Source organism: Alligator mississippiensis, chromosome 5 (assembly GCF_030867095.1).
Source record: "Alligator mississippiensis isolate rAllMis1 chromosome 5, rAllMis1, whole genome shotgun sequence".
NCBI lineage: Eukaryota > Metazoa > Chordata > Crocodylia > Alligatoridae > Alligator > Alligator mississippiensis.
Window position 1 is genome coordinate 16710350 of NC_081828.1, and position 18260 is coordinate 16728609.

Consider the following 18260-nt stretch of genomic DNA (forward strand, 5'->3'; position numbering starts at 1 on the left):
TATGGATGAGATCACCCAGAGCAAAGAAATCCAAGGAGAAGAAATGGGGCCTAGGGACAGAGCCCTGTGAAAAAAGTCAGAAGCAGGGATGGGGACAATCTGACTAAAGCAGTGACAAGTTGTAGAAGGAGAAGCAATGTTATGTAAGCCAAAAGAGGACAAGATTTCAAGAGAGGTCCAAGATTTATTATGTGAAACACCCGTAACAGTTTGAGGAGGAGAAGGATGGAAATGTTGGTTCTGAACTGTGCCTGAGAAGAACTCATTATAGAAAAAGGGTTATTGTTTTTATTATGGTTTCCTAAATATAGTCAGGTATTACTATTCATTAACAGATTGCCTTTGGTACTAACTCTTCATCTTGTAAAAATGTTTTAGCTTGAGGATTTTGCTTAAGAATTTTATTCCTTTTGATGTATGTATTTCCCTCAATCCGTAACTTTACTCTTCCTTATACTATATACTATTCTTCTTCCCTTGTTCCCTCCTTCTGTACCAGAAATATAGACTTTTCTTTAAGGAAGAGCTGCATCCAAATATTTATAGACACTTTCTAAAATGCCCCCTTTCCCTGCATATGACTTGTGAAAATGTTTGTCTCCCACACTCCTTTGCTTCAGTTATGGAGAATAAGGCAACTACTAAACCTTTTCTTACTTCAGCTCTTAGGTTTTCAGTAGGAAGTCTCCATTTGGGTTTTAGTGATTTCCCCCCCACCTTAACTTCACACAGATCATGGTGGCTGCAGCTTTGTAGGTTGAAGGTGTCATGTTTACCTGGATTTCTAACTGGGCGAAGCTGTAGTAGTGCAATTTGTTATAGAAGTGCAGCCATCTAAAGCCTTTGTCCGTCTGTCCATAGCGCTCTGGGCCAACTGCACACGCACCACCGAGAGGACGCATGCCTATTGGCTGAAAGGGCCTGGAATGTTATGGACAGAGGGAGCAAGGGAGCTGCTGCGCCGCCCCTCCCGCCCACCAACAACAGCCAGCAGGGAGGGGGAGGTGACGGGGAAGAGGAGAGAAAGGGAGGGAGGAGAGCAGGAATGGGAAGGTGGGTTTCTGGTGCCAGCACCCCCTGCTGCCGCCACACTTCCCCCCCCACCCCTCTACTTCCTCTCTGCTCGGCCCCAACAACAGCAAGCAGAGAGGGGGAGGCAGCAGGGAGAGAGGAAGCAGGGGATGTTACCTGCTGCCGGGTGTTGGCAGCCGCCACCACATGCAAGCCCCCCTCCTGCCCTGTGCCTGGAAGCTGCCAGTGGCGCAGGGTGGAGTGGCAGGGGATGGGGGGGCACATGGGGCTGAACGCAGGGGGTGGGGGAGGGTGCATGAGGCTGGAGTTGAGGGGGACGTGGGCGGGGGGTGCATGGGGCCACAGGCAGAGTGGCAGCACTGCAGGGCATTGGGTGGCAGCGCTATCCCTACCCACCTACCCCCCGTTCCCACCAGTCATTCATGATGGGCAGTTTGCTAGTTCTTTATAAAAGTCTGTCATATCTTAACCAGGGGTTTGTAGCAGTGCAGCAACATTATATAGATAAAACACAGTTTAGACAAGCTCTCCTATTTCCTCAGCCCTCTTCCCTTCCAAAAGCTGGAGGTTATTTCCAACCGCTAGATTTGACATTAGTGATTTTAACCCCCTGCAACTACTGAAGAAGCTGTAAAAAAATTACTATTATAACCCTTATTACTTCAAGAACTAAATACAGTAATTGAAAATTAGTTGACTTTCCAGTCAGATTGAAAGAACGCTGTCTTTTCTCTACATCATGTTGAACAATGATTCTATATCACTTCTCTTTATGTTAGGAATTGACACTACTGCTTAAAAGATATGGTCCATATTTTAACTTTCTTGTTTAACAAGAAGTTAGTGACTCTACCATAAAACATTGTGTATAAAGCATAGGCGGCGGTGACTTTAATTTTTGCTGGGGGGGCTAAGATGATGCCCACCTCCCTTGCCCCTGGTGGCACAGCTGGAGCAGAGCTGAGCAGAATCCTTGGGGGGGTTGGGGATGGATGAGGGCTGCCCACTGCAGGCTTGGGGCTCCCCACCTTGCTGTCATTCCCATGGGAGGCCCACACTGGCCATGCTGCCATGGCAAGGCGCCCCCTGCTTGCCTAGCAGCAGCAGCAGCAAGGGACTCAACACCATGCTGCCACCCCCACTGCTGCCGTGTGGGCAGGGGGCACCTTGCCATGGTGGGGCAACCAACGTGGGGCTCCCACGGGAGGGCAGAGGGCCCTGAGCCCACAGCAGGCAGCCTGCATCCGCCTTCATCCCATGCACAAATCTGGGGGGCACATGCTCCCTCATTCCTCCTTCCCCAAGGGTGCGTGTAGCAGCAGGGAGCCAACTCCCCCTCACCCCCCAGCATGAACCACTCCTGGTTCTGTCCTGCTCCCCACCCCAGCCCTGGGCCTCATGCACCACCCTAGCTGGGCAGCGCCCCCAGCCTGAGCCTCTGTCCCACTCCCTCCCTTGCTGTGGGGCCTTGATCTACCCCCATCATCCAATTTACCTGCAGGCAACTGGAGGAGCTGCTCTCCATTGCTGCCTGGGTCTATATTCCTGGCTATGTGCATGTGTGCGCCTGCCTAGCCCCTTTCACCTCCTCCCCCACTTACCAGATGCAGCTCAGCTTCCCACTGCCTAGAATTGGGGTGGGCAGTTATTTGGGCTGGAGGGCCGCTCAAGGAGTTTTGCTGCACCCTTGAGGTCACGGGGTAGGGGCAAGGCTGACCCAGCCCCGGCCCCTGTCATAGCTGTTTACGCTAAGTTGAGGGGCAGCGGGGGAGGAAGGGGCCCAGGGAGATTCCAGTTTATCCTAGCTGGACTGAGCAGGCAGAGTCTCCATCAAGACCAGCCTAGACCCCTGTGGGCAGGACTCACTCAGTTGGGTGGATGGGATGGGGTCAAGGGCAGGAAGGGAGTGGGACAGGTGATTGTAGGGTAGTGACAGCATGGAGCCAGGGCCTGGAGCAGAGCCATGAACCGCTCCCCACACTTTCCTGCAATGGATATTGGTTCTGTGGGCAGGGACCTGAGGGAAGTAGATCATGGTTCTGTCCCAGGCCCTGGCCCTGGCCCTGTGCTGTCACCACCCTAAAATCCTGGCCCCAGCCACTGTCCCCTTGCCACCCACCTGTGGCCCTATTGCATCTGCCCAGCAGAGTGTGCCCTGCTCACTGGGGTCCCAGGCTGGTCTCTATTGAGACCCTACCTGCTTGCTCCATCCAGTGCCCCTGGCAGTGGGTGTGGGGTGGTTGTGGGTCTGGGGTGTCTGGGCAGCAGTGCTTTGGTCTGGCAGAGGTGGCAGGGCATGTTCCTGGTCCCAAGTGACAGCAGGGGCTGCCGGGAAGCTGAGTCCAGCTGCCGTGCCTCCCCTGCTCTACTACCCACCATCTCCTGGCCCTGCAGACTACAGCTCTCAGTTCTCAATAGCTATGTTTAGGGATAGGGCGGGCTGTGCCAGGCAGCATGTCCACGCCTGGGGTGGCAGGATGGCCACATGCAACATGGCTTGGGCTGTCCCCTGTGCCTGGGCCAGGTGAGGCCAAGGGACCCACCATGGATTGAACGGAATCGCTTGGTGGTCCAGATCCAATCTGTGGATTGTATTTTGCTTACCCCTTGCCTACAAGCTGAAGCTGCATCTGTCACAGCAAGGATGCAAGGGACCAGGGGAAGCAGCAGTGGTGGCATGGGCACAGGCAAAACCCTCCCGTTCTATAGGCTGAATCCAGTGGCTCTGTGGACCAGATGTTACCCTTTTTCATGTGGCCTTACAAAGAAAGTACTACTACTTAGAAATGTGTTTAAACCAAATATCAAAGAAATTATAATTTTCTTACTATAGAAAATAAAAGTGAATGTAAAAATAGTAGTATTCAAAAACTTTACATACTTGAAAATTTCATTCTCCTTTATAAAATAACTGTATTTGTAGCTGTTGAATAAATGTTATAGCTTAGGCTTTCCATGAGATTAAATATAAAGGCAGTGGTAATTTGAGTAGATGCAGCACAGCACATACGCTAAATATAATATAATAGTGTATTTGCATATTACATTTAGCATACATGGGAAGAAATGTTATAATTGGGGTAGGCATTGCAAATTAGTTAATCATAGGAATGTTAAATATTTTGCACAGGTAATTAATGCTCAGTGCCAGGGGGAGGGTGAAAATATTTTAAAGCAGCTGCTGAAAGTGTGTGCTTTATTAAGCATATTGTGAAATGCCATTTCAGTTTGCTCAGGATGAAGACAGTTATATTGGTGGCTTTGCAGTAATTGAGTATGAGACTTCAGAGCAGACAGAGAAAGTGCGAGAAGCCACAGATGGTATGATTATCAAAGGAAAGAGAGCCCAGGTTTCATACTGTGCTCCTGGGGCACCAGGGCGAAGCACACTAGCAGCACTTATTGCAGCCCAAAGGATGGTAAGTAACCTTTCCGTTTTCAAAGAGAAAACAATTCAAAATTTTAAATGTATATTATATATTAATATTATACACACACACACATGTGCCTGCACACAGACAGACAGACATATATGTGAATTAATGAGACCTCTGTGTCAAAAGTTCATAAATACTTTGTATATCTCTTTGGCAAGAAGGTAATTATTCAATCAAGTGAAAATCTTTTTAAATGAGAAAACTATTGGCCTCATTGAAATGTTAACACTTAAAACATACCTCTACATTAAAAAGAGACTCTGTAAAATAGCTTTGGGAAGTACTGTCTTTATCAAAATGTTTTTCATTTGTCTGTGAAAAGAATCATTTCTTTAACTTTTCTTCAACCAAGAGCTGAGCTTATAACTTGATCTGCTCAAGTTGAGTTACAAGTGTTATGCTGTAGCAACACTGCAGAAGTGACTTAGTTTTATGTTCAGATTGGCCAGAGCATATTAGTTACCCAGCACCAAATCTGCCTTCTCCCTGTCAAAACAAGGCTGTATAATGCAAGGATGAAGAGTAAAATTTGGCCATACAACACATGTAACAATCAAATTCTAGTAAGTTTAGCATCTGTGGGTACATCCAGACGAGTGTGGCTCTGCGGACGTGGTGCTGCAAACATGTCTGTAGTACCACTACTGCACAGTCAGTCATTCTCCGCATTGGAAGCGCCTGCTGCCCATGGATGCACTGCTCTAATTTTTTTTCACCCTTCGGGTATTTTTGACCCCTGGATATCCAAGGATCAAAAAAAACAGAGTAGCATATGCTTAGGCAGTACACACAAGTGAAAAGTGGAGCCAGGCTGCCTGGAGCCGTACTGCAGCTGCTGCCCAGGCTCTGCCTGGCAGGATGACTACAGCTGCAGCCCCAGGAGGCCCCCAGGCAAGGCTGCTGGGTCCAGCACAGTGCTGGCCCCAGCCTCCCCAACTGCCCCCGGGGTATCTTGCCACACACCAAAGCACACATGGTACAGGTGTTCCCTGGGAACAAGTAACTGCAATGCAAGGTGTGCTGCTGCTGCTGCTTGTCCCCAGAGAACCAAACATCCATGCTCATCTGGATGCACCCAGTGAGGGAAACTATTTCAGTTTTAAAATAAGCCAAATTGAGAAGACGTACTTTTTAGAGCTGTGATTTGGTTTAAAATACGTATTTATGTGATTTAAAAATAAATTTTAAGGTCGTAGGATGGCTAATTTCATGCCTTATGTAGAAGAAGCTTGTATATCCTGCATGTCATATCAAATCATTGCTTAGAAAATTGGAAGTGAAGGTGAGTTGTTTGAAGCTGTCATGAAAGTAGTAGCAGAGTATTCTTATTGCTTTGGATAGCTTTGAATACATGACTCTGCTTTTCTGTAGAACTCTACCCCACAACTCTATAGAAGAGGTGTGTTTGTGTTCTTACAGAATAAGTCTTAATAATGTATATTTCATCACCTCCTTTACTAGCTAAAATTTCTAGTTTTGTGGAAAAATATTTTCTCTGAGGAAAACCTGCCATCGTCTTGTGTAAAAGATACTCTGGAACATACTGTTCATTACATCTAAAACAGTGATTCTCAACGGGGGTACTGCAAAATCCTTTGAAGTGTGTGAGGAGGTGCAGATTCGGGCTTGTACCTGCCTGGCTGTTCCCTTTCCCCCACTTCCCTGCCCCCTCTGCAAGGAGGTAACAGTAACAACTGTAACAAATAGTTTTTTAAATGGGATGGCATTCAGTTCACAAAAGTTATGAACGAGTGCATTGAGTCTAAAAAAGTTGAGAACCACTGCACTAGAAAGTAATTAATTAGATGTATTTGCAGACAGTTATCCTGCAGGGATCTTCTATTCTCTGTGACACATGGTGTTCTAAGAAATAAATCTGCACAGGGATCTAAATGGATTCTTTTTACTAAGGACATTCTTGCATGTGGAGAATGCTTGAGATGCTATATAGAATATGCTTTTGTTTCACCCTGGTTCTAACATTTCTCCATGTCTGCTCTTTTGAGATGAGAAACAATAGGAAAGGATTGCTTCCAGAGCCAAACGCAGTCCAGATTATGAAAAGTTTAAATAACCCGGCCATGCTACAGATACTTTTGCAGCCCCAGTTGCGTGGATGTGCTGGTAAACCTGGTAAGCTTTTAAGAACTGAGAAAGCAAATACGCCAAATCTCCTTCCCCCGTATGTCAGAAGATGATCCTTGTTCCCTTCCAGTCCTATGATTCTAAGATTCCAGTCCTGTGATTCTGTCTTTTGTGCGATATATGAAAATGTTGAATCTGCGTGTGTGAATGTTGTTTTATGTTAAATCTGCTGATACCAGTACATATATGGTTTTACTTTATGTTTACAGTATAGTCTATGTCTGCCAGTCTTGCAGCACTCTTCCCCACGCTTACGGCTGCAGTAACTCATTTTTTAATGTCTTGGATAAACATATCGCCTTTAGCTTTGGAGGAAGGGAAGACATTTTTACATCCAAAGTATCATAATTGTCTCTAAATATTTTTCCTTATGAAAGTTACAGCAGATAGAGGGACAGCAAACTGGTTTGAAAGCTAATTTAAATGTTAGTGTTCCTTGTACAACCTTACTAACTAACTCTTCAATTTACATATATTTATGTTAGAAATTGGCTTAATATGTAATCTGTGTCACAAACATCTTTAGACTTTGAGTGTTCGGATCTGGTTCCAGATGTGTACTTTGCAATTCAAGTCCTTCCCCAGTGCATAATATTTTAAAATACTTTTTTCACTTCTGTGTTTCCATAGATACATGTAGCATTATACAAGCATAGTCCTGGTTAAGGTCATTTCACTAAAGGAACTTGCCTTCTCATTAGGTCAGACAATAAAAAGGAATCTAACACGTTTCAAAGAACTGAAGGGTTAAAAAGAACAGGAACAGACAATCTGCAGATTTCAGGAAAGAGAGATTTAAGAATATAGGATGCTGAAACAGTGTGAATGAGGTTCTGTGTTGTGTCTTTTAGACTAGAGATTCAGTACATTGGGGGGAGAGGAAGAGGATGATGAAGCTGTAGGGTGTCTTTTTGCCACCTTTCTATCCTGGCCTGTTTTAGGCACTGTACAAATTTTTGGGTTAACTGTCAGCAGTCTCTCTATGGACTACCCCATCAGCTTTAGGTTGTCCTTCCTGCTCCTAGGACCACCAGACTTGGATTTCAGTGGTATTTTGTGCAGGCATTGTAGTTCTTCAGCATGCTTTTAATCATAAATGTATTTGGAGAGGCCAAATGGAATAATGTATAAATATGAATACCAGTACATAAAGAATACATAAAAATAGATATTTATGTACCTGAAGAAAAATGCCTTACATTCAAAAATGTACCTAAATCTGTCTCAGCCATGCAGTTAGTCCAATAAAAGAGATCATGCCAAAAAAATCCTTGCCTTTCATATATTTCTTGGACCATCACAGCTACAACATCACTCCAACACTACCATATCTTTATATAACTTGTTTTTAAAAATTCTTTAAGTATTTCATTATTAACATCTTGTATTTCCTAAAACAGTTCTTGGAGCTTCTGCTGGTTTCCCTCATCTTGTAAATACAGCAGTCAGCCCAGTTTTGAATCTGAATCAAGTTCACCAGGTATGTTTGCTCATGTGAAATAATGTATACCCCAATGTGGATTTATGAAGTATTCTACATCAAAACCTATAAGCGGCTGTTGAGAAGTTATAAGTTAAATCAACTTTTCTTGTTAAAATGATCTTGTTCCTAAAAATCTATTTTATCTGGTGGTTTTGAATGAGAGGTTTGACTCATTAAGATCAGGTTGTACATATTATCTACATGCAAATTAGTTTTTTACTTTTTTCCAAGGTTTTTTATTTACTAATACCTGACTGACGACAGAGCTTTTCCTAAAAGAAATCTTTTTCCATTTCTGGATTACATCAGGGTGAGGGCGGGGGGGATGTGGGTGCTGGTTCCTTCTGGAAGTAGCTCGAAAAAAATATAGATCTTTTGGAAAATATGTCCTTTACAAGGCAAGAGCTATCACTATTATCTATCTGTTTTAGTTCATACAATGTATTGTAAAGCAATATGGCTTTCAACCCAGTATGAGCCCAACATATCCTGGAAGATTACAAAGAAATCCAGGATCCATAAGGGGGCTCTGTAAAGGAGATTTGGGATAAATCTGTTCCCTAGCTTAGGGATAAGTCTATGGATGGACTTGCAGCTCTGGCCCATAGACAATGCACCTCTCTACACCAATCCAGTGAGTCAACAGTCCATACAGTTTCTACATCTTGCTACCACATCATGGGTACCAAAAAGTTTGCCAAAGTGTAGACACTGCCAAGGGTCAGATTTTACCTTTAGGAAGTATGGGCAGGATTTTCAAAAGTTCCAAATAGAGTTAGCGTCTCAAATGCCGTTGACTTTTAAACAAGGCTTGTGCTCCTAGAACTGTTTAGCGCTTAGAAATTTCCACACTAAATGAAAAACATCCATGTTTGTTAGTGTTTTGGCTATGCTTTTATGACCTATAGCAATGTGTCTGTTGAGAGAGAGTGAACTATAATAGAAGAGATCTTCACAGTAAATGCACTTCAGTTTTTCTGTTAAGAAATTGCTGTGTTTGTCTCTTTTTCAGCTATTAGATATGTTGATCAAACCTACATTATTAGAAAAAATTGCTTTTGCCTCCACTTTGAAAATACAAGGTCATTATTTGCTTCCATTTCTTTTTTAAAAAGTGACTTTAAAAGTCTCCTGCTCTGTTTAGTTACTGCTGCTCTTCTGTAGCCTGAAGGAGTCTGTCTTCCTTGGAAGGCAACATGAATGCGTTTTAATCCCAGCTGGTGGGAAGCATGTTTTACATAGTTACAGTTTGATTGATGAGGATCCAATTATTTTTTGGCTTAGGTATGCTGCAGCCAAAAATTATGGCTTTTGCTTTAGATAGACTTGTGCATTTAATATTCTTCCATGGAGACTCTTGGCTTTTAATTAGTAACTAAGCCTGACCTAATAGGTTGAACTTTACTGAGTTTTATTGCCCTTCTTCTGGCTCTTTTTTATCTTTGGTGATTTGTCTATCTGGAGTATTCTTTAATGCCAAAAAACCAGGTCATTACTTCTTTCTTGGAATTCAGTGTTGTCATAACACAGAGCTTTTGCTCTCCAGCTTTCTATTAGCTTTTGGGGAAAAAACTTGGCTTCTTCTTATTTCCATATATCTTCTTGCTTCTGTTGCTTTAGCTGCATGGCATCCAAGGTTTGTTAACCTATCCCTTCAAAAGAAGCAGTGTGTTTAATATGATTATGTCCAAACATTGGTCATAAAAATAATTAAGTAATGAAGACAAGGATTTAGCAGACGAGTTTGAAGCCCTCTGGATGAATCAATGACCAGTGTTTCCATTTACAGAATTTAAATGTTTTTGTTGTTTAACTTAGCTGCTGTGGATACTTCTTCATGTACTAATAGAACATATTGTAAACTTGAACTTAATATGTTTTTTCTGCTGTGTCTGCTGTTTAACAAGTCAACCCTTAGTTAATTCTTGGGATCTCTTGAGGACTTATCCAAGCAAGTTTTTCTTTGTCTTCTGAAGTTTGTCACTAAATCACTGCACTTTCTTTCCTGATTATGTAACAGAAAATGTAACCAAAACAAGTACAGTATATATAAAACATATTTGCTATTTATTATATTTATATATATAAATAAAACACCAAGATAGATTTTCAACCACGGGCCATAGATAATGACAGGTGTTTAGGGCAGGTATGTGGACTAAATAAACAAATACTCATATACACACAATCCAGATTTGTCTCTTTTCTTGTTGGGTAAACCATGTTTGAATGTAAAGTGTAATTCTCAGATCTTTTAAGATGCAGCTTATCCCTTGTTTTTTGCATAGACGTTTTTGTATATTTTTTTTTAAAAAAAGGACTTTTTCTTTGAACATCTAAATAGTTGGGTACTGAGTTTGGTTCTTACGGCTCTGTGACCCTGCCAAAAGGGACATAAGCTGTACTGTCTGTAATTCTGAAAACATGCGTCAGGCAGAGGGTTCTGGCAGACCCAAAAGGTAACAAAGCCTTATTTGCTGTGCTCAGCTTCGTCTTCAGTTTTCAATCGCTGGTGGTGTTTTAGTTAGGGGTGGGGGATTTCAGGAAATGAAAGAGCTTGTACTTACTAAAATTCCATATATCCATTCTTGCATTGCAGAGTGCATTTTGTGAATGCCAAGATGTTAGCAAAAGAGATTTGTTGAGATCTGGAGCAACATATGTTCTGTCTGGCATATCATGTTGGAGAACCTCTGCCAAAATGTTGTTTGGAAACATTTTTCAAGCATATGCATAACTAACACAAATGATAACGTGGTCTGCTCTATTGTGGATAGAGATTTTCTTCTAGACCACCACACTAGCCAAAAATATATATTACAAATTATTGTCATAAGTTCTATCATGGTGTCTCAACATGATTTTAAGTTCCTTGATTGTTGGTGCAAATGGTGTTCATAAAGGTATTCAATGTAACGCTGCACAAAATTCAGTTCAAAGACCACAGCCTGGGAGTAGCCTGAATAGCTTGTTCAATTGTGGGTACATTTAACACATGCAATTAATGTGCATGAATAAACTGAGTTGACACGGCACCCAGAAGCAGTATTCATGTGCACCCAGGACTGCAACGCATTGAGCCGGGTCAGAGTAGCCCCAGCTGGCCTGGGGTGGGGGGGTCAGCCTGCCAGTACAGGGCTGCTCCCCCCACCTCAACATGCTGCGGAGGGACTGGCTGGGGCACAACATTGCTTCAGCGCAGGGCCAGCTGACAGGCAGCCACCATACTGAAGCACCCTCATGGCCCAGTCAGCTGAGGCGAGTCTACACCTGCACTGTTGCAGGTGTAGACTCCGCAGCAGGGTAGTTACAGGTCCTACCCTGCTGCTGTGTTAATTAATTTACTCCAGCCTTATAGGGGTGCACATGTAGGCACATGGTGTTTACTGTGCAGCTAATTAGTCTACTGTGTAGTATGTCTCATAGACATGCCTTGTGAGTGTTTCTTGAATAAAGACTTCTCATGAGACAGTGGAGACTTCTCTGGAGTAGCAATTCATGTTATATAGCATTAACTAAATAATATTTCTTACCAGTCACAACAGAACTTTATAATGCACTAACATGTGGGAAGCAGTCATGTAATAGAAAATAAAAGCATTATAGGCACAACACAAATGCCAGTAAATTAAAAAAAATACTGATCCTCAAACCCTTCCTCCCCAGTTGGAGATTAGGACTGGAAAAGAAAGGAAAAAAGGAAGGATAAAAGGAATTCAGAATAATCTAGAAGCTTTGGGTGCCAGTGAAGCAAAGCTGGAGTTCTGTGGAAAGATGAGAGTGCAGTATCTTTAGAAAAAGATAGATGTAGAAAAAAAATCCCTTTTGTCATGTTTTATTGTCCATGTACATAAGTGTCAAATATCAAGTCTATATAATACGCAGACAAGGTTCTCTGTGTAAATCTGATATCTTTTATTAGACCAACTAAATAGTCGGAAAAAAATTTCTTAGCAAGCTTAAAAACCCTTCATCAAGCTGAGGAAGCATCTCTCAGCCTGACAAAGGGTTTTTAAATCCAAAAGCTTGCTAAGAAATTTTTTTCCAACTATTTAGTTGGTCTAAAAAAATATATCAGATTTACCCAAAGAACCTTGTCTGCCTGTGTCCTTAGACCAACACAGCTACAGCCTACACCCCTGGAAGTCTGTATAATGTCTGCCTCAAAAAATGTGTTTCCTGCATTTGTCAACTAAAGCTTCTTGGCTCAATTTGGCAGAACTCAGTTTTGGGGAACACACCTACATTACTACTGCAGAATCCTTCCCATTTACAACTGTCACGGCGGCAGCTAATGAAGATTGAGAATCTTCAAACTAACAGTGTAAGTTTGTCATTTTAATTTCAACCACTTAGGCCTTTCAAGAACTTTCATAAAGAAAATAGGGCTTTAGTCTATTAAACCTTGAACCATGTAGTATGTGTGAGAGTCTGTGAGATAACCAAAAGAAGATGATTTTAGTTATTTACAATACTTTTTGTTCTTCTTTATAGAAACCTGGTTTACTTGGAGAGCCTCCAACAATGTTACTTCAGACTGTATTGGGAATAGGGCCAACACCATCAATGAGTGCAGGCATGGGAAACCGTGGAGAAGCTCATACATGTAAATGATGTTTTATTTTATACCATACCAATAGAAATGTCTAGTTTGAAAATATAAAGCTAACTCTCTCCTACTCTGACAAAAGTGATAATCATAGTTTTATCATTTGTCCCTGTATAAAAAGGAAAGGAAGCCACCAAGCCAAACAACAATGTTAAATACAAAAGCAGTTAACAAAGGGAGTCTATTGATATTTGCTGTGTTGACAGGTTTGTTTTGGCTTCTTTCATGAGCTGGCACAAAGTCAGTGGCTGTTCTGTTTATCCCTTTTGGATAAACTTAAATATATTTTTCTTTTAATAAAAATGCATTAATAAAAACAATGGACCTACATCCATTCAACTTTCAAAGTTTACATAAATGGACCTTCTGGCTCCATCCTCTTCTTCAAGAATCTTTCCATGTATTTAATATTTCTTTGTACTGAGTTTGAATGGTATCCACTTCAATCTATAAAACTTTGTAAGAGCGCTGTCTATGCACATTAATTTTGTAGACTTAAATACTGAAATCCAAATACATTTAGAATAATTAGAATAGGATCATATGTCCCAGGCGCATTTTCTTACGTCTTGTTACTAATTCAAGCTGACCATGAAGTTTTCTGACTTAAGTCAAGCTGGCATGTAATTGAAAGCAGAATAAAAAAAGAATAAGCAGAATAAAAAAAGTGTGTACAGGAATGGACTATATATCCCAAGAAGAAGCTAAACATAACGGACTCAGTGATTAACTACTTCATGCCAAGAATGTTTTTGACAATTTTTTTTAGCAGAAAAACGCCACTGTTTTTCAAAACTACATTATATTCACACACAAATAAAGTAGGTAGCTGGCTATTCCATCTGTATTTGAATATACTGCTGTATGGATGAATTCATGTTTTTAATCTTGCCTGTTAAATCTTAGGTATACAAAATTTGGTTGCAGTTTAAGGCTATACTCAAAGACCTTGAAAGCCCTTCAGAGCTAAGTGTGTTCACATTTAGAATTAGTTTTACCTGCCTTCATTATGGAGTGAAATTAGCACTCTATCCTGCAAAGGATTTGTATTTTCTTTAACTATTCCAGGTGATCTGGAAACTTTTCTTGCCATAAGTTGTTAGTTTTTTAAGTTTTTGACGATCTCCCAAGGTCCCTTCCAGTCCTAATGTCTATGAAATAATGTCTATGTCTATGAAAGAAGCTGGTGGTGTGATGCTAACATCTTATTTTCTTTTGGGCATGCCTAGATATGTGAATGGGAATGAATCTTATGTAGATTTACTTTGTTTAATCCCTTATGCTCTGTTTGTCTTGATATACTAGATGAGATTAAAAGGTTTTGGCTTTACTTTATATTACTTTGGTTTTCAGTATTTTTCAATACTTGAAGCAATTGTCTTTCTTTCTCAGTCTATGCCTTTTTATTTAGGGCTTAATCTTAATGCTTTTTAGTAGAACTGAACTTTTTGTTTTTGACAAAACCTAATCGTTTGATTTTAGTGGCTTTCTTAGTTTTTAATGAGTTTTCCTAATGTCTTGTCTGTTCACATCAGGATTGAAATAGGTTTTTAGTATTGATCCTGTACACTCTTATCTGATATATATTCAACATCACAAAGCTTCTTCTACAAGTAATTATGGTGTGGAAATCAGCTGTGTGTGCAATGCACAGCCCTGGCAGCCAATCAGGTGGGTGGGGCCACTGAGTCCCTTAGGCCAATCAGAGATGTGGGGGAAGGGGTGCTGCCATTACCCCACAAAAATGCCAGCTGGCCCTGCAATCTCCGCACAAAATCGGCTGGCTGCCTCAAGTTGGGTACACCGCTAGGTATAAGGGTTATGTCCATCCCAGAGATTTTCTCTGCAGGTGTTCTACTTCAAATCTGTTTCTTGAACATGGAATTGTACTCAGTATTCCAGATGAGTTCTTACTACTTCCTTGTACACTCACATAAATGCTTCCATATTTCTACTGACAGTAGCTCACCTGATACGTCCTAGGATTGCATTTGCCTATTTTGCAGCCCTCTCACATTGGTAGCTCAAAGCCATTCTGGCTGCTTACAGATGTGGGGAAAAAAACCCAGACCAACAGCACTTCACTTTCAATTTGGCAAACCTCCGCATCAAGCACAGCACTTGCCCAGAAAAGGCATTGCGTCATTTTGACCCAGCTCCCCAGCATATGTATAGATCACACACTTCAGCGGGGCGTTTTGGGGCTTTTATCGAATAGCTGATTCAGTCGGCTACTATAGAAGCTGATTCAATCAGCTATTGGAAAGAAGCGCCAAAAAGCCCCACCGAAGCACATGATCTATAGAAACATTGGGGAGCCGGGTCAAACTGACGCAGTGCCTTTTTTGGGTATGTGCTGCGCTTGGTGTGGGGGCTCACTGAGCTAAAAGTAAAGTGCTGTTTGCTTGATTGAATCAGCTATTAGGTAAAAGTGCCAGAAAGCCCCACGGAAACATGTGATCTATACAGATGCTGGGGAACCAGGTCAAACTGATGTGATTCCTCTTCCAGTAAAGCAATGTTTTGTGTTTTGGGTGTTGTTTTTTTTTCTCCCATGTCTGTCCTCAGCCTCTGTGGTCAACATTCAACCTTTCCTTCTGCTGTTTCCAACTGAGTTCCCAACTTGTGGTAGACATTCTTACCTGGGCTTTAAGCTTGTGATATCACAATTTGTATTATTAAGTTTCATCCCATTTCAGTTGATCTAGGTCTCGAGAGCTTTTAGTCCTGCCTGTATGACATCCCAGCCCTTTTCTGTATGGACAGTACCTCCCAGCTTTATGCCATTGGGGAATTTCAGCAGTGCGCCAGAGATTCATTTTATCCCTGACTAGTCAGGCTGTAGCAGTGCCCATTGTGTATGAGAAAGTTGATAACTTCTGTTTGCTTGCTTCAGTGATGTTTTCTTCTGAAATACTGTTCACTTGATGAGCTGTTCAGCAAACTGGAAGTTTTAGAGATGGAAACTGAACTTTTTGCTTCCTTCCTTCCTTCAGAGCTAAGAAGTAAGAACAAAATGAAAGTCAAAGTTTTACTTGTAACACTAATATCTTTACATATATAGAGACATCTCTCTCTCTTTTCTCTCTCTCTCTCTCTCTAGCTATAGATGTATATTTATCTATCTATGTATAGGTATATAAGTCAATGAATTTCAAATTGGACCCAGTCAACTTGAAGTCCATTAACTAATTTAAAAACATGGATTAAAAAGTTTCATATACTACACCTGCCTATATGTCCTTTAGTCATTTTTATGTGTTTTTCCCGTTTTTTCCAGAATTTTGTTATTTAAGTCCCATCCAAACAACTGTTGATTGTAACAATAAAGGGGGACATAAACTGACTCTACAAAAATTGCTGTTGAATGCATAAACTAAATATATAGGGAGACTTTTCAAATGTCTTTTATTTTCTTACATTTTACTCATATTTATTCAGAGGTAAATTATTCAGGAAAATATGTTTTCTTGAGGGTTTTTTTTTAGTTGACTGTGTCTCTTTAAAGAACTGTTGTATACACTAACCATGAGATCATTTTATTTCCTCTGAAACACAACTGCCTCTGGGTAGAACATGATACCAACAGCTCTACACAGCAGTTTGACAGGAAATGAGGATGAATCCTATTTCCAAGTGAAAGTTCAGGAAGAATTTTGGTGCCCAGAACATATTTATCTACATTTGAATTTGGCCAGGATGACAGGTTTAACATCTCACCTCCTCTAAAAATTGCCAGTTGGTGTTCACTTTATTTTAGAAAAGGGCATAGACCAGGTCGGTGTTCTGTGACACTAGGCTGGACTTTACTTCAGTTCTGACTCAGAAGGAAGGCTACCAGTTATATATCCCTGACACTACTTCCCATGGCACGTAGATAGTTGCTGAAGGGTCTCCCAGACTGAAATGGAGCTGGCCTAACTCTGCATAACTTGAGATGGAATCACAGCACAAATTTGCATTTATTTTTTTCAGAAAGGTTTCAGGTGCATTAGAGATGGGGTACTGTGCAGGAATTGGATTTCTTTCTGTATTTCATGATCTTTTTTCATGTGTAATTGTACATTCAAGTCTTGATTGCAGCCTGATTGTGTGATCCTTGGGTGCACTGCATGTTCCCCCTGAAGTGTTTGGGGCCACACGCAGCTCCTCAACAGCTAGGGTTTATGCACTAAGTTTGGTGGGCATGTTGCACACAACCAGTTTCCTAAAATTATAAGTAAGTGGTTATTGGGGGAGAGTGGGGATCTTGATCCTACATGTTGTCTCTAATTACTCTTCTTACTCTATCCAGAAAGTAGCATAAAACTGCTTGTGGTTTACCTACCCTGTGTCTCTTCCAATGCACGTGATCAAATAATATGTGCTGATTAAAATATATAAGCTGCTGTTTGCATCTAAGACTTCCTTGACTAGTACTATTTTACTTTAAAAACCCTCTTCCCTTCTCTTGATTCCAACCTTTGACAAGGGAGTAGCCCATAACTTCCTGAGGGTCCAGGTGGCACCTCTTAAATATTTGAGCTCCTTTTATAGACTTCAAATAATATATTTTACAATTCCTTTGAATCTGATTCAATGGTACATTGAAGATTCTTATCTTGATCCCCTCTCTTCCATCTTCCTTTGTGTTTGGCACAGAGGGTTTATTCTGTCATAGATTTACATCTGCCAGGTGAGGTGAAGAGCAGTCATTTTCTCTTCCGGCTCTTCTTGATGTATCATCGGCTTGTAAGTGATTTGTGCAAATTAAGAGCCATCGGCTTCCAGCAATTTTTTTCTCACTGCCAAGCTTCTCTCCTACTGTTTACACCAAGAAATCTATGTTGGTGACAAGTGTTGAGTATTTGCCAGGTGCTAATATTCTGCTTGCACAGATATTGCCTATTTTTAGGAAGGTTGAAGCATTTCTTTATTTAGAATCTGCTTTTAAAAAAAAAAAAAAAAGTTTGTTACTCCACGTTGGATGGACTTTTCTGTTTGACTTCCTTTGTACTCAGTCTGTCAAGGAGCAGAGATCTAATGTTCAGGTTTTATGGATACAGGTTTTGTTTGTAAATTCCTTGGCTCAGTAGTCTGTGAAAAGGTCAGTGATGACACTGCATAATATAATTTTTTACTTCTCACCCCATTTGTTTTGGGGTCCTATGTTCTGAAATGTAGAATGTGTATTGCAGCCAGGTCTCACTAAAGAAACCCTATCTTACCAGTTAGTCATTACAGATATCTTAATTTTTCAGTATTTCTAGGTATGGTTTGAATAATGTGCATGGTTAATGGTAAATAAGAGAGTTTCTGAGGATCAAGGAGACCTTGACCACTAACTTAACCCTTGACTATTAACAGTAGTAGTAGTTTCTAGCCCTTGTGGTTGTAAGTTGACTTTTCCTTATGCAAATTGTTGCTGTTTTCCTGAGCCCACTAGCACTCCAGGGCCTCTGTTGCTGTCATTCCTATTTTTTCTGAGCAGCATAAAAGGAAAAGTTAGCAAGATGTTGGTCAGTATGTAATACTTATGACTGCAGTGAATGCTTAGAATGAAAGCAGGATCAAG

General features: G+C 41.2%; 1 protein-coding gene across 3 annotated transcripts in view; it reads left to right on the plus strand.

The window, feature by feature from the left end:
• Positions 1-18260, plus strand: part of RAVER2 (ribonucleoprotein, PTB binding 2) — a 70168-nt gene that overhangs the window by 36538 nt on the left and 15370 nt on the right. For all 3 annotated transcript variants that reach the window (XM_059727912.1, XM_059727911.1, XM_019489048.2), the window contains exons 4-8: positions 4260-4451; positions 6476-6602; positions 8015-8094; positions 12317-12421; positions 12592-12703. In XM_059727912.1, the coding sequence (XP_059583895.1) occupies positions 4260-4451; positions 6476-6602; positions 8015-8094; positions 12317-12421; positions 12592-12703 (616 nt within the window). The remainder of the gene's footprint in view (positions 1-4259; positions 4452-6475; positions 6603-8014; positions 8095-12316; positions 12422-12591; positions 12704-18260) is intronic.